Source organism: Diplotaxodon limnothrissa, linkage group LG22 (assembly GCF_057381915.1).
Source record: "Diplotaxodon limnothrissa isolate DT_005_m linkage group LG22, D_limnothrissa_male_GT1.1, whole genome shotgun sequence".
In the NCBI taxonomy this organism is placed as follows: domain Eukaryota; kingdom Metazoa; phylum Chordata; class Actinopteri; order Cichliformes; family Cichlidae; genus Diplotaxodon; species Diplotaxodon limnothrissa.
In genome coordinates, this window is record NC_140616.1 from 8767893 (window position 1) to 8781988 (window position 14096).

The 14096-nt window shown below is 43.8% G+C and overlaps 1 protein-coding gene across 1 annotated transcript in view; it reads right to left on the reverse strand.

The window, feature by feature from the left end:
- nfatc1 (nuclear factor of activated T cells 1) overlaps positions 1-14096 on the reverse strand; it is a 49748-nt gene that overhangs the window by 5927 nt on the left and 29725 nt on the right. Inside the window, exon 9 of the mRNA XM_085347035.1 lies at positions 11746-12363. Coding sequence (XP_085203161.1) covers positions 11746-12363 — 618 coding nt within the window. The remainder of the gene's footprint in view (positions 1-11745; positions 12364-14096) is intronic.

Here is a 14096-nt window from a genome sequence, read left to right on the forward strand (position 1 = left end):
GGCTGCACGCAATCTAAACTCTCCAGAATTTAGCTTCAGGTTCTGTTGTTGTAACAGTAGAATCAGAACGGTCTGTTCTTGTGTGCATATGGTAAGGCGAGATGCTTTTGGCGTGCGTCACCAGGACAGCGTACTGCCACCACTCATGCAAATGTGAGACCGGTGTTACCAGAAGACATACTTGAACCTGAAGAAATAAACTCCCAAACCTCATCTCCACCCTCCTACAGTCTGTCGCTCCACCGCCATGTGTGCTCTCCTGGCCCGACTGAACCGACTGACCTCCTCTCCTCTATTTGATCTGGCTTTGACCTTCTGTGCATCTGGAGGTGGAAGGATATAACAGCCGAGTTCAGGCCTCAGGGGCACGTTATTACACCGACTTCTCAACGCGCGCGTCGAGCCAGGCCGCCGGCTGTAAATTTAGGACATCAAGACATCGTCAGGCCTCCACATCATGTCATCACCTGTCCGGTAACTATCCAAATCATGGATGAATTATGCCGTGCAGATGTTTTTCTTACGCATCATCATGCGCCACATCTGGCTCAATGGCTTTCACATGAGACTGAAACAGTAAAAAAGACATAATTCAGTTTATTCTGATATGAAACAAAGGAAGGGCAGGCAGTAAAAATTTATCTTTTGCCTCAGTGAGGCCACGGCATGTACTGTTTATGTGCCTGTTACCATGGCCTACTTTTCGTTGTGGTGTCACATTTGATGTGGAGGGTCTAATTGAAAGAAAAAATAAAGTCAATCTATCGATCTCTAAGTGTGTTTACAACAAAGCTCTAAAAATAGGCCCAGCACTAGTGTGACATCTGTGTCATGTGGGTCACATTGATTTGCTTAAGAGAGCTGAGCGACAGAGACGCTTCAAACAAGTCCACAAACACACAGAGACGCATGGTAACATCTGCCCTTATTTTATTTCACAAAAGGAAATAAATATGTGGTTTTGATCAAAACTTTGAGGGAACTAAATTTGTTTTTACGCCATAATCTGGAAAGGGAGGTTGCTAAACAAGATTTTCGTGGAAGAATCAAAGAAATTGAATTGAAGCATTATAGTGGTTAATATATTTGATATGTTGGTCTATTAAAGATAGCCTGTAGCAGTATGGGCATATACTCATCAGTGCATTGACTGTGGGTTATTTGCAGCAGAGTAAGTTAACAACGGGGCAGACAGGGTTACCGAGTGAAACTCACGGCAGCTTGTGAAATAAGTTTTCTCGGGTGGAAAAGGCCAATTTTCTGCTCTGCATTGAAAGGAGGATTTCAAGTTAGGGATTTCTTTGTAAGGTGGGGGACACAAACTGATGGTTTGGTCACCTTTACTATTGTTCGTCCCTCACCTATGGACTTAAACTGTGAATAGTGTACGACTAGAAACCAGGAGTGATTAAGGAGCAGCTGAAATGAGTGACTAATTCATTCATTCATTCACGAGGGGTTGTTCTCTAACAGAGTATGTTGAGGTGGTTCAAGAATCTGATTAGAATGAATCTTGGATGCCTTCTAGGTGAGATGTTTTGAGATTCTCCAATTAGGAGACAAGCCCAAGACAAATCCAGGACACGATGGACGGATTATGTTTGCCAACTGACTTTGAAAGGCCTCGATTTTCCCTGTAGCAGCTGAAGGAGGAGCTATGGGGAGGAGCGTCTGGGTCCTAACAAATGCCAAAACATGCTCTGACTAACTGACAACAGCAGGCCCGGCTCGAGTGTCTAAAAAGAATATCAGCTGACATATTGATGGATCATTTTTGGGTTCCAAAAATCAATATAGGCACTAGCATCAGCCACAACTTGGAGTATTGGGCAGGCTCTAAAATAAACACGAGCTCTGTTCAGTAGCTGCCTTGAGGCTTTCAGTCTTATCACATGTTCATTATCAGCAGATGCTGCTTTGGTTCAGTCGTCACTGAATTACTCAAGTTTTCATTTTTCAAATTTTCACATGACAACAACTTAATCTTTTGATTAAGATCAGGAGTTTATTTTAAATAATAAATACTTTTACCGGCATGTTCATGCATCTAACTCTAACCCAAACTCAAAGATAATCATCAATATGAATATGATTTAACGGAAGATACTGAGGCAATTTTTATCAAGCGTTACATCTGCTGTAGAGCGTGGATGTTGGGGTTTGATATGAAGTAATCCAGGAACTGGTTTCCTCTCCCATGGTGGCTGACAGCAGCTGGATCGGACTGATATAGCCCGGCTCTCCAACCAGGAAACCCCAAGGAACTCCCAAACAATTAGCAGGACAGCGCTGTTTGCCTCATTAAAGGCTGGAAGCTGCCAACACGAACCAGCCTGTAATAATACAAGGCTACAGACGAGGCGATCCGGCAGCGAGATATCCAGCAGCCTCGCTGAACGAAGGGAATACGTCAGCTTGGAGAGTTGCGCTGATACAATGAGAAAAAAAAAGTTGGGGGGCAGAAAACACCACGAACCCTCCCCCAGTTTACTGCCACGTCAAATCCAGGCCACAAGCCACAAGATGTTCTTGGCCCACATTATGAGGCTCCTACTGGGTTACTGCAAGTCAGTCCCACAGAGCGGTTCTTTAGTTCACCACAGATTCAGCCAAGTTTTTCTTTTAAACTCAGGTATTATTTAAAAATGTCTGAACAATAGATTACTGGAAACTTTTTATGTCTAAATAAAATAGAATTACAGAAAGGGAGAGGAAACCGTGATCTTGTATTTATATCCTTTGTCAAATTTTGGTTGTCGACATTTTCGCCAAATGTTGTTAGTTCAAATGTGGAATCGTCTTTAGCCATGCCAGCAGCAGCCTCGGAGGACGCCAGAGCCGCTCTGTCGGTCTGTCCAGACTGAAATATCTCAAGAGCTCTTGGACAGATCGCCTGTAGATTTCTTGCAGGCAGTTATGGCCCTCGTAGGAAGAGTCTAACAGACTCCGGCGATGGCCTGACTTTTTATCTACTGTCACCGTGAGGTTGATATTTTTGTTTTTTAGTGAAAATGTCTCAGGAAGGAGGAGATTGATGCTATCGGGGTGAATTTTAATAACATGGTGATCTCTCACCATGTTCTCTGATGACTCTGCAATAGTCGGCCTCATCACTGATGGGGACGACAAGGAGTACAGAGGTCTGACCCAAACTGTATATAGTATTTTATTTTATTCTATTCTGTACAGTTGTGTACTGTATTTATTCTTATTGTATTCTAATTTTTGCCTCATAACTTTTGCACTGTCCACTTCCTGCTGTGACAAAACAAATTTCCCACGTGTGGGACTAATAAAGGTTATCTTATCTTATCTTATCTTATCTTATCCAGCAAAGTCACAAAGATTCGTTTTTCTGGTATCTAAATCCAAGTATCTGTAAAACCAATAACATTCCTCTAAACCTCAGCTGCACTTTGCATTTAGTGCCGATCAATAAATGTTAGTTTGTCTCTGCACACGAGACAGAAAAAAGGTTGGATTCATCTTTCAGTATAACTTAGGCAAAGGAGAGAAAAAGCAATTACAGCAGCAAATAGACTGCATTCATACAGTGCTTTAACCTAAAAGCTCATCAAAAGGACACATATGTAAATCCAGTGTCTTTTACACTGTAGCTTCAATGCTTCTTCTGTCACACACACTGATTCCCAGCAACTTTTTAGACCGTAAAGACCGCCTCTTCAATTATAACTGCCCTACCAAATTCGTAAAGTAGTCTCTACATCTATTTTCACTCGTCTCCATCACCTCAGGCAGGTATTCAGTGCATAGAATCACCTGGTAATCTAATAAACTGTTTCTGGACTGCAGAAGGACACCAGGGCACTCACTCCACACGACGAGGAAAGGTGCAGTTTTGCAGGCGACAGTATTAACCGCTGCACCAAACTTTACATAATTAAGATAAATCTTTACCCTGGGACTTTTCCACTGCATTACAGCATATTTTGTGTGTGCTTTTTATTGAGTTTAATGATGCACCAGTAAATGAGCAATGAGTAACACATGGCAGATGTGAATATTGGTGAATAGAGCACAAACAAATAAAAAGAAAGCTAACAATTCCTTCTAAACATAATAAAATTTGTAAAACTGCCTTTTACTGTATAAAATTGAGTGATTTAACAGAGTCAGGTATGACTCACAGATTTATTCCAAAATATTTTTCCTCTGATAGCCTAAATCTCTGGTCATCAATTGTACATTTCTGACATCTAACAAGCCACAACACGCCATAAAAAGCATTTCATAATGCGCTGGCTCACATCGGGCTCAAATGCTTTGCTCGTGTTACCTCACCACTGACAAAAGTGTTGGACACACTACTGTGCAGTATAACGTATGGCTTTCGCCACCTCATCCAGACTCATTCTGAGCTAAAGGGAAGCATGCAAACCTCTCCAGTCAGCAAGTTTTATAGCAGTGTGGCAGACCTCCATCTCCCTCAGCAGCACCCTGCAGCCTATACTGTACCTTTGGCTCCAGACTATGCGAGTCAGACTTTCCACGAACAGATATGTTTGTGGCCTCTCGGGGGACGGTGTGAAAAAATGCGCAGCAGAGGGGGGTCCTGATGAATATTAGAGGCTGTGCAAACACGGATAACAAGACGAAAACAGTACCAGTGGAAGAGGGAGACGAAAACCACCTGTGCCACTTTCAGTTAAAAATGAAGCATAGTGTGGCTGTTTAACAGGATAAGTGTTTAAATTTCTGTGAAATTAAATCAAATTGAGCAAAGACTACTCGTTACATACTAAAGAAAATAAAATCTACCCGCGATCATATTTCAGAAAGGACTCTGTATGAGCAAAAAAGCCTCAGATACAGATGTCTGTGGTTTAACAAGCACGCTCGACATCACACCTGAGCGAGGCCGTAAAGCTGTATCAAACCATGCCAAAGATTTAATGAAGTGAGAAGCCACAATAACGAAGGAATGTTTAGCAAAATTTCCCTCAATTTGCCAGCGAAAACACGTCTAACAAGGATACCCTTCAGGAATATCCATTATGACTGTGATGGCGTAGTTAAATACTTTGATTTCATTAACTACACCTGGCTGGAATGTTAGAACCTGAAAAAAAGCACATTAACAAATCAAATCTGGAGCTCCAGCCTGCCAAATATTACCGCAGACGGGGTAAAGAAGTGATAATGTATTTATCCAGACTGTTCGGAGGAAGTGGCATGAGAACAGTCTGAGTGCCGCAATCTGAGGCCCAACAACAGCATCTCACTCTCCATCATCACAAAGCTCGGCCAGACGATTCAGCGGGGGCTCTGGTGATGGATCAAAGCTGCGCTGCTCCGTCTGCTGATAGCTGCTGGTTAGTGTTTCTTCATCTACTGAACTCTTTCCGCTGTGGACCTTACACACAGCCACAAACTGGGGTTTTTTTCTGCCCCGAGGAAGATCACTTATCCAATTTATTTCCAATCACCACAATGCAGCGCACAAAGCCCCCAAAACCTCAGTGGTGAGCGCAGAGGGCCAGAGCAGTGAGATCACAGAGTTAGTGCTACTAAAATCCTGCCTTCTGTGACATAAATAAAGGGCGATGCAAAAAGGGCATTTATTTTTTCAGTGAGGTTTGAGCCGAATCGTCTTATTCTGTGTTTAAAGTCAATTATATCAAATTCTAGACCACCAGAGCTTAGGCAGCGAAGAAAGAAATACTTTAAAGCATTGCAACAGCAGTGATAAACATCTTGGCACACCGTCTCGTCACTCCCACTACCATCTACTGCCTCAGCAGGCTGTAACTGACACAAGCTGTAACAGTGCGGAAGTACTGCCCAAAGTGAGAATTTAAATATTTCTTTCATAATTTCGACGCTGATACGTGGATCTGAAATTTGGATTTCTTTTATTTTTGGTAGACATATAAGCAGGATGTTTTGTAGTGGACATAAAAACTTATTACACTTCAGTTTTGTACTGATTACCCAAAGAAAAATAGCTGGGTTTGGCTAAATGTATCTGTGGGGCCATTGGTGGATGTTTTTTGGGCTGTACTGAGGATTGACAAAGTGCAGTTTTACACCACGTGAGGGGACCTTGAGAAGAAGCCAGTGCATGTCAGTGATTGCATGCAGTAGCACGCTGCTGCAGTGGACAGCTCTACTGCCTTTCTGTGTTGACTATACATGCTGTCTGTGTGGCTGTATGGATTTCCTCTGGGGTAGACGTGTCCTGTGATGGACTAACACCCTGTCTGGGGTGTACCCTATGACAGCTGTGATTGACTCAAACACCCCTGCCACCATAAGTTGGCTAATCGGTTAAGTAAATGAATGTAAGAATGTCACTCTGAATATACTCCCAGATAAGTGGGGACTTCCAGTTCAGTGCAGTTCAGAGCACATTGCAAAATTAAGCTCGTGTAACAGAAACGTGGTTATAAAGGCCACGTGCCGAAAAGGCTTAAGTGCATTTTTACTGTGATGTGAACTAATAATAGAAGATTTTTGTCCTGATGTTGTCTGTTGCAAAGCTCTTTGGCTGAGAAATAAGGGATTAAAGGAATTCAAGCAACTCAGAGGCTAACAGAGACGTTCTTGTAAGTCAGCTGTGTGTAGACCATCAAATGCAGATTTGGCTTAAACAGAGATCAATATAGTTAATTGTGAAGAGGAAGAAGCATAAAAAAAATCCATCACAGATTAAAAAAAGCACTAACAATGGCTGCTGTTGATCATTGTCATTATTTTTAACACTGTTTCACTTCGCTACAAAAATGTTCTTTGTCTCGTATGACTTCTACCTTCTCTGCAGCTAAGCTAAGGCCCCAGTCACGCTAGAGGAAAAACAGGTCAGCAAAATGAAAAATAATACAAATAAACAAATAAACATCAATAAAATAAAATGCTTCCAATCATGTGGGACTGATTGGAAATAGCTGCACTGACAAACTGATCAGATGCGTGCAGCATCCTTGTCCTCTGGTTGACCAATTGTTTTGTCACAAGGCGATTGCATGCAAGGTTGTGTGGAAGGAGGCAACCCGTCTCTCTCAGAATCAGAATCAGAATCAGAATGGGGTTTATTGCCAAATGTTGAGCAGGTTTACAACATTAGGAAATTGCTGCGGTGCTTCAGTGCAAACATGCTGTCATAAATAGCACTTAAATAGACATGGAAAAAAATAAAAGTAGGGATAAGAATTAAAAGTGCTACGTGGAAAGATATGTGCATGAGATATACATGAGATATATACATGAGAATAAGAATTAAGAGTGCTACGTTGAAAGATATATACATGAGTGCAGGTGGTGATCAGTGCCAAACATAGAATGATGCAGTGACACAGCGTAGGGTCATGTGTTAGTGGCGGGTACAGTCGTACGTTTATTGTTCATGTGTCCAACAGCAGAGGGGAAGAAACTGTTCTTGTGGCGAGAGGTTCTGGTGCGAATGAACCGGAGCCTCCTGCCTGAGGGGAGCAGGTCAAACAGACTGTGTCCAGGGTGAGAAGGGTCAGCTGAGATCCGAGCTGCACGCCGCAATGTCCTGGAGGTGTACAGGTCCTGCAAAGATGGGAGTCTGCAGCCAATCACCTTCTCAGCAGAACGCACAACACGCTGCAGTCTCTGTTTGTCCCTGATAGTGGCTCCAGCGTACCACACGGTGATGGAGGAGGTGAGGATGGACTCGATGATTGGTAAATGGTAAATGGCCTGCATTTGTATAGCGCTTTACTCAGTCCCTAAGGACCCCAAAGCGCTTTACACTACATTCAGTCATTCACCCATTCACACACACATTCACACACTGGTGACGGCAAGCTACATTGTAGCCACAGCTGCCCTGGGGCGCACTGACAGAGGCGAGGCTGCCGGACACTGGCGCCACCGGGCCCTCTGACCACCACCAGTAGGCAAACACGGGGTTAGTATCTTGCCCAAGGATATTTGGCATGCAGCCAGGAGGCAGCCTGGGATCGAACCACCGACCTTCTGGTTAGTGACTGACCTGCTCTGCCACCTGAGCTACAGTGTAGAACTGCATCATCGTCCGTGTTGGCAGGTTGAATTTCTTCAGCTGCCTCAGGAAGTACATCCTCTGCTGGGCTTTCTTGATGACGGAGGTGATGGTGGGCTCCCACTTCAGGTCCTGGGTGATGGTGGTACCCAGGAAGCGGAATGAGTCCACAGAGGTGATGGGGGTGTCAGTCAGGATGATGGGGGGGAGTGGGGCTGTGTGCTTCCTGAAGTCCACAATAATCTCCACTGTCTTCTGGGCATTCAGCACCAGGTTGTTGTGGCTGCACCAGGACACCAGACGTTCAACCTCCCTCCTGTAGGCAGACTCATCCCCGTCAGAGATGAGCCCAATGACGGTGGTGTCATCTGCAAACTTGATTAGCTTGACAGACTGGTGGGTGGAGGTGCAGCAGTTGGTGTACAGGGAGAAGAGCAGAGGAGAAAGAACACAGCCCTGAGGGGAGCCGGTGCTGATGGTCCGGGAGTCCGAGACATTCTTTCCCAGCCTCACATGCTGCTTCCTGTCCGTCAGGAAGTCAGTGATCCACCGGCAGATGGGATCAGGCACATTCATCTGGGAAAGCTTGTCTCGGAGATGGTCTGGAAGGATGGTGTTGAAGGCAGAGCTGAAGTCCACAAACAGGATCCTGGCGTAGGTTCCTGGGGAGTCCAGATGCTGCAGGATGAAGTGTAGGGCCATGTTGATGGCGTCGTCTACAGACCTGTTGGCTCTATATGCAAACTGCAGGGGGTCCAGGAGGGGGGCCGTGAGGGTCCTGAGATGGGAGAGAACTAGGCGCTCAAATGACTTCATGACCACAGATGTCAGAGCCACGGGTCTGTAGTCATTTAGTCCAGTGATCCTAGGTTTCTTGGGGACAGGGATTATGGTGGAGGACTTGAAGCAGGCAGGCACATGACATGCCTGCAGTGAGGAGTTGAAAATGCCAGAAAACACTGGGGCCAGCTCGTTTGCACAGCTCTCTGACTCATTCCGACTGCAATCAAATGCAGGCAAAGGTCTGCAATTAATTGCCATCAACTCTATAAATGGCAGACAAAATGCCAACTCACTGACTCAGTCGGAGTCAATCTGCGGCTGTGAGAAGCTGCTCTGCTCAGTCATTTATTTCTCCAAGTGAGGACACAGAGTAAGGAATCACACAAGCCTAAGTTACTGAGGTTTGTGGTGGAAAATTTACTGTAAATTGTGCTAAATTTAACACTGAAAAGAAGGCTTTATTTTGCCCCCGATATGTGTGTGAGAGTTACCGGTGGTTATTTATTTGGAATAAAAGACAGAGATGTTATCAGAACAAGTACGTAATTGGCACGGCTGGATGGTTCAAAGTTGTGGGCGCAGCTCCAAAACTCTTTACTCAGTGCTGACTCGGAGTGTTTAGAGCCGAGGCACACGTATTCCTGCTCTGCAGTAACTGAGCTGAACTTAACGGAGCATTGGAAGGAGGCAGGAACAAGGATACATCTGGTTTTCCTTTTTATACTGAACAGAGGAGGTTTCCACACTGAGACCCGCACACACAGCAGCGTTCGTGTTTCTTTATCTTACTTTACTTGATAGGCGGTATTACAAATGTCAGAAAGAACTCAGTTATTAATTGATCTGTTAGAATATTGTCAGAATGTTACAGTGTGCTAAGTTCGTTAAATTAATATTAATATTCCCAATCTCACAGTTTCCTCTTCAAAAACTCAAAGTTAAAAGCTGAATGAAACCTCCTATCTACTGCCCCTTAACCTAAACATTTAATTTGAAATAATGTCAAAATGCAACAGCACAAAATGCTGCCAGTTTACGAAATATTACACTGAGAAAATTCCTCAGAAACCAGTTTGCTTTGATGAGGGATTTGTTTCTGTTTACCCTGTACAGGAAAGGAGGCATCTTGTTCTATTTACTGAAATCAGCAGCAGACTTTCTGACTTTTAGACCTAACAAATATGTGAAAATCACTCGTAACATGTAACGTGTTTTAAGTTGCTCTAAATGTGAGTGATGCGGCGGTGAGGTTAGGGTTGAGCTTTTCATTCAAGGGTGTGGCTGCTCCTCTCCATCGGCCAGTGACAGGAGCGACAGTAGCAGATGCATAACCAGCAAATGTATGCGTAACATATTAAAGCTTTGTAATAAAGCACCTTATCTCTGGATAAATCCCACGCTCCACCTGAGTCTCAGTTCTCAGGACCTCACATAGCCGCCAACAATTTCTAACAGAAGATTTCACCCTTATATCATAAACATTCATTCTTCAGCCTCACTCTTGTCAGAGAGAGAAACATGAGTAAAACCTGCGCTTACAGCGAGTACAACATTCACTCCCTGAGCTGCTGGTAGAGTGCTGGTCATTAATGAAATTTACTTACAGCATCTGTTTGTTTACAAGTTTATAAATGTGCCTCATTTGGATCAGGCCCAAGTTGTTACTGAGAGTCATGCCTGATGTGTGGATTCTGCTCAGTCTGCAACAAATGTTTCTGGCAAAACTTCACCTACTTCCAAGATGCATGGAGAAGACAAAGATCTGATGACATGAAGACTCCACGACACTTAAAGTATTAGGGAACAGCTTTATTAAGCTATTCCCTGATACGGTGGAGTGTGTCGGTGGAGTCTTCACATCATCAGATTCTGCTCAGCCCACTGTTGTTGAGTCCACCTCGGCAGTGTTGCAACAGATTTGAGATTTACCACAGTTAACTGTAAACAGATTGCATGTAAGTGCCAACTTGACCCTGTTAATTAAAAAAATGATTGAAGCAGACTGTCACCGCCTTATTGCCAATTTATCCCCATTTTATCGCTGTTCTGATACACCAATGCTGCTTTGAAGAGTGAAACTGACTGGGAGTCATCACAGACCAGTTCCCCATCCCTGACCACTTCAAGCAGGGCCATTACAAGTTGATTGCACATGGTCACTATAATTTTGATCGCGTTGCGGTTTCAACCACTGTTTTTGCTAGTGCGACTGTAGCTTAAGCTACCGGTAATAGAATAAAAGCAAAGCTAAACGAGTACACACACACACATGTTGCTGGTTGTGCCACATATTTTTGACTGCATGCATCTTAGGCATGTAGATCTGAGTCTGAAAAGCTCTAATTAACACACAGAGACTACCAGTCATTTTTTGAAACACATTCTGGATCTTGGGTGTAGCGCTACACTATAAGTTTTATTACTGAAGCTCAAATGTTTTATTTCAACAACCTATAAGACAAAGAAGGTGTAGTCAGTGCACTTTAGATGTGCTTGGAGGATTTTGTGCTTCCAGGTTTCCATGCTAGTAGTTTCCCACGCTTCCCCTCTCCTTACTATGATAAAACCCTAAATCCTCCACTTGCTATGACTTTGTATTTACCAAAGACAAATGAGATCAATCTTATCTCTTAAGTCTCAGCAACAAAGCAAACAAACATTTTCCACAAATGTTTAACTGTTCTTTTAAATGACTATGAGTCAGAGGATTTCCACACAAAAAAAAGAGGAAAAACTTCTAAGTTGTGATTTGATGGCCAAAAATTTCCTGGCAAAAGTGATAAGTGAGTCATATGATAATCAAAAATGCTATCAGTGCCTGGAGATATAGTACGGTCGTTTTGTGCTGGAGGGTAATAAAAACCATATTGTTTCATCAATTAGGGGGCTCGATGGGGATTTCGCTCTATAATTTTTTCCATGCAGTGGATTAGAAGTATTTAAATTCTGTCTTGTAAAAGTAAAAAAAGTCTCACCATCATCAAGGTACATCTGGTCCAGCTCTTGTGGTTCTTGTTTGATGTTGACAGCCAGTGGCGAGGGACTGCCATCCTCCTGCAGGGAAGAGCGAGCCCTCTCTGGCACTTTGGGGTGCTGCTGAGCGGCTGGGCTTGTGCTGCCGCTCACCGGCTGCGCTGGTGTCATGCAGTGGGTTGGAGAAAAGGGGGCGTCAGTCGGGCTGGAGGCCTGCGAGGTTGGGGAGGAGGAGCAGCTGCTGGGCGAGTAGAGGTTGGGTGGCTGGTAGCGCCCGGGAGTCTCCTGAATGATAGAGACGTGCGGGATCGGGGACTGCGAGCCCGGCTGTTGGACGGCCGGGCTCGCAGGGAGGCATTTTGAGAAGGGTGAGGGTGGGAGATCGTGCTGTTTAGGGCTGGTGCTCGGAGGTGAGGAGGAGGAGGGCTTGGCTGCAAGTTTCTGCTGGCTGGCTGAATAAGGCCCGCCAACAACACATGGCCTGAGGTCAGAGGTCATCATCGGGGCCATGACTTGTGAGGGGTAATATGGCTTTGGGAGTAAGGACAAGCCAGGGCCATGTTGGGTGCACATCAGAGGAGCATCATAGTCATCGCGAGGCTCCGTCTTTATTGTTGGAACTGAAGGAAAACAGAAGGAAAAGCTAAATGAGTAAACACATATTCCAACCATCCTGCAAGTGTGAGTGAGCGAGTGAGTTAGTGAGTGGGTTTGTGGCTAGGATACACACTGCCAAACAAACACTCTCATCAATGAGTCTCTGTGTTAGGGCCTGAGCTCCCCCACCCAACAGAAAACATTCACAAAAGTAGAAAAAAGAAGTAAAAAAAGGGATGAGTCATCAACACGAGAAAAATCTGGCTGCTTCTATAATAAAAGCCCTGTTTTCTTTGGATCCTGTTCTGGTGCTAATATCCACTACAGTACATGTGCGATATGATATATGTTGCAGCAGCAACAGCAGCTTCGTGCTCAGCAGGGTTCAGTAATTTCAAAGAAAATTACTGCCTCCTCACCGAGACAAAGCAAGAGTTTAACTGAACGCAAACACATGAAATTGGGTCTTTGGGTTGTCGGAGGATTGCGGAGGACCAACGCTGAGTTCAAATGAGCCACGTCTTGTTTTCAGTCGCTGTCATCTTGGCCATCCGTCCAGATTTCACAGCGAAACATATTGGACACAAAGTTTCAAAATGCGGGCCATCAATCAGCTGCAGCCAATGACACCACATCAATCTTATATAACAAGCGTTTCAGTGCGGTTACAAGCACACGACAGCACAGCTTTGACCCTGAACTGCATCACTGCATCATCAAACTGGATCTATTTCTTCTACTTTTTTTCTGCCGAGCATATTTTAGATCATAATATGAAGCATGTGCTTGAAATAGAAGCTGAAATACTTAATAACCCATGCTTTATTCTTCTTGTTCTTGTCACGCTTGTTTGATTTGCCGACTGTCTACTGATTTTATGTAATTCTGCATCTTTCTCGGGGATGTCTCTTTAAAAAGATATTTTTAATCTTAGAGGGAGTTCCCGAGCTAAATAAAAAGGCTAATTAGATTAAAAGGAGTGAAACTAGGACGTGTCATGCATGGTGAAGCCTCGCCTGTCAACAACTGTAAAAGAGGAACTGCAATGAGATAGTTACACAAACCGCACGACTAAAATAGCAAACGCACCCCTATTTTGGGTCTGTTTGGAGGAAGTGTGTCTGCCTGCTTGTGGAGGGTAGATGCATGCATGTGCAAGGAAGGGTGCAGAAGAAGTGCAAATAGTTTGTTTTGCCAGAAAAGAGAGCCTGCCCTTGGGTTTCCGGAGTGAGAAGATCAACCATGTGTACTACGTGTCCCAAAATAAATCTGTTGTTTTTGTGTGAGCTGTTGAAACACCTGCTGTTGATGAAAAAAAGAGAAAAAGGTACAGATGTGATTTCTTCAAAACAGAAGCAAAGAACCTGAGGCGTAAATCAGAGCGGAACAAAACGATTTACAGATTTCTTTAATTGATTATTTCGCTTAAACGCATCAAATTTAGAAATGTGATTGAAAAAAAAAATCACACGCATTTTGAATTTGACGTCAGCAATGCATTTAAAAATGTTGGAGGACGACAAAAGACTGGAAAAGGGTTGTAATGCTAAAAAAAGCTCTACACAGCCCACAACATGTTAGCGATGTGTAAAAACTGCTTTTCAAAATATAGATACTGTGAAAGACTACATGAGAATAAGCTTTTCAATCTAAACCTTTCATCATCTGCGTTCATACTAACATCAAATGATCCAAAGAATCTGTAGAAAACTCCAGATTTCAGTCAAAGACGATGCTGAAAACAACGCCAAATAGT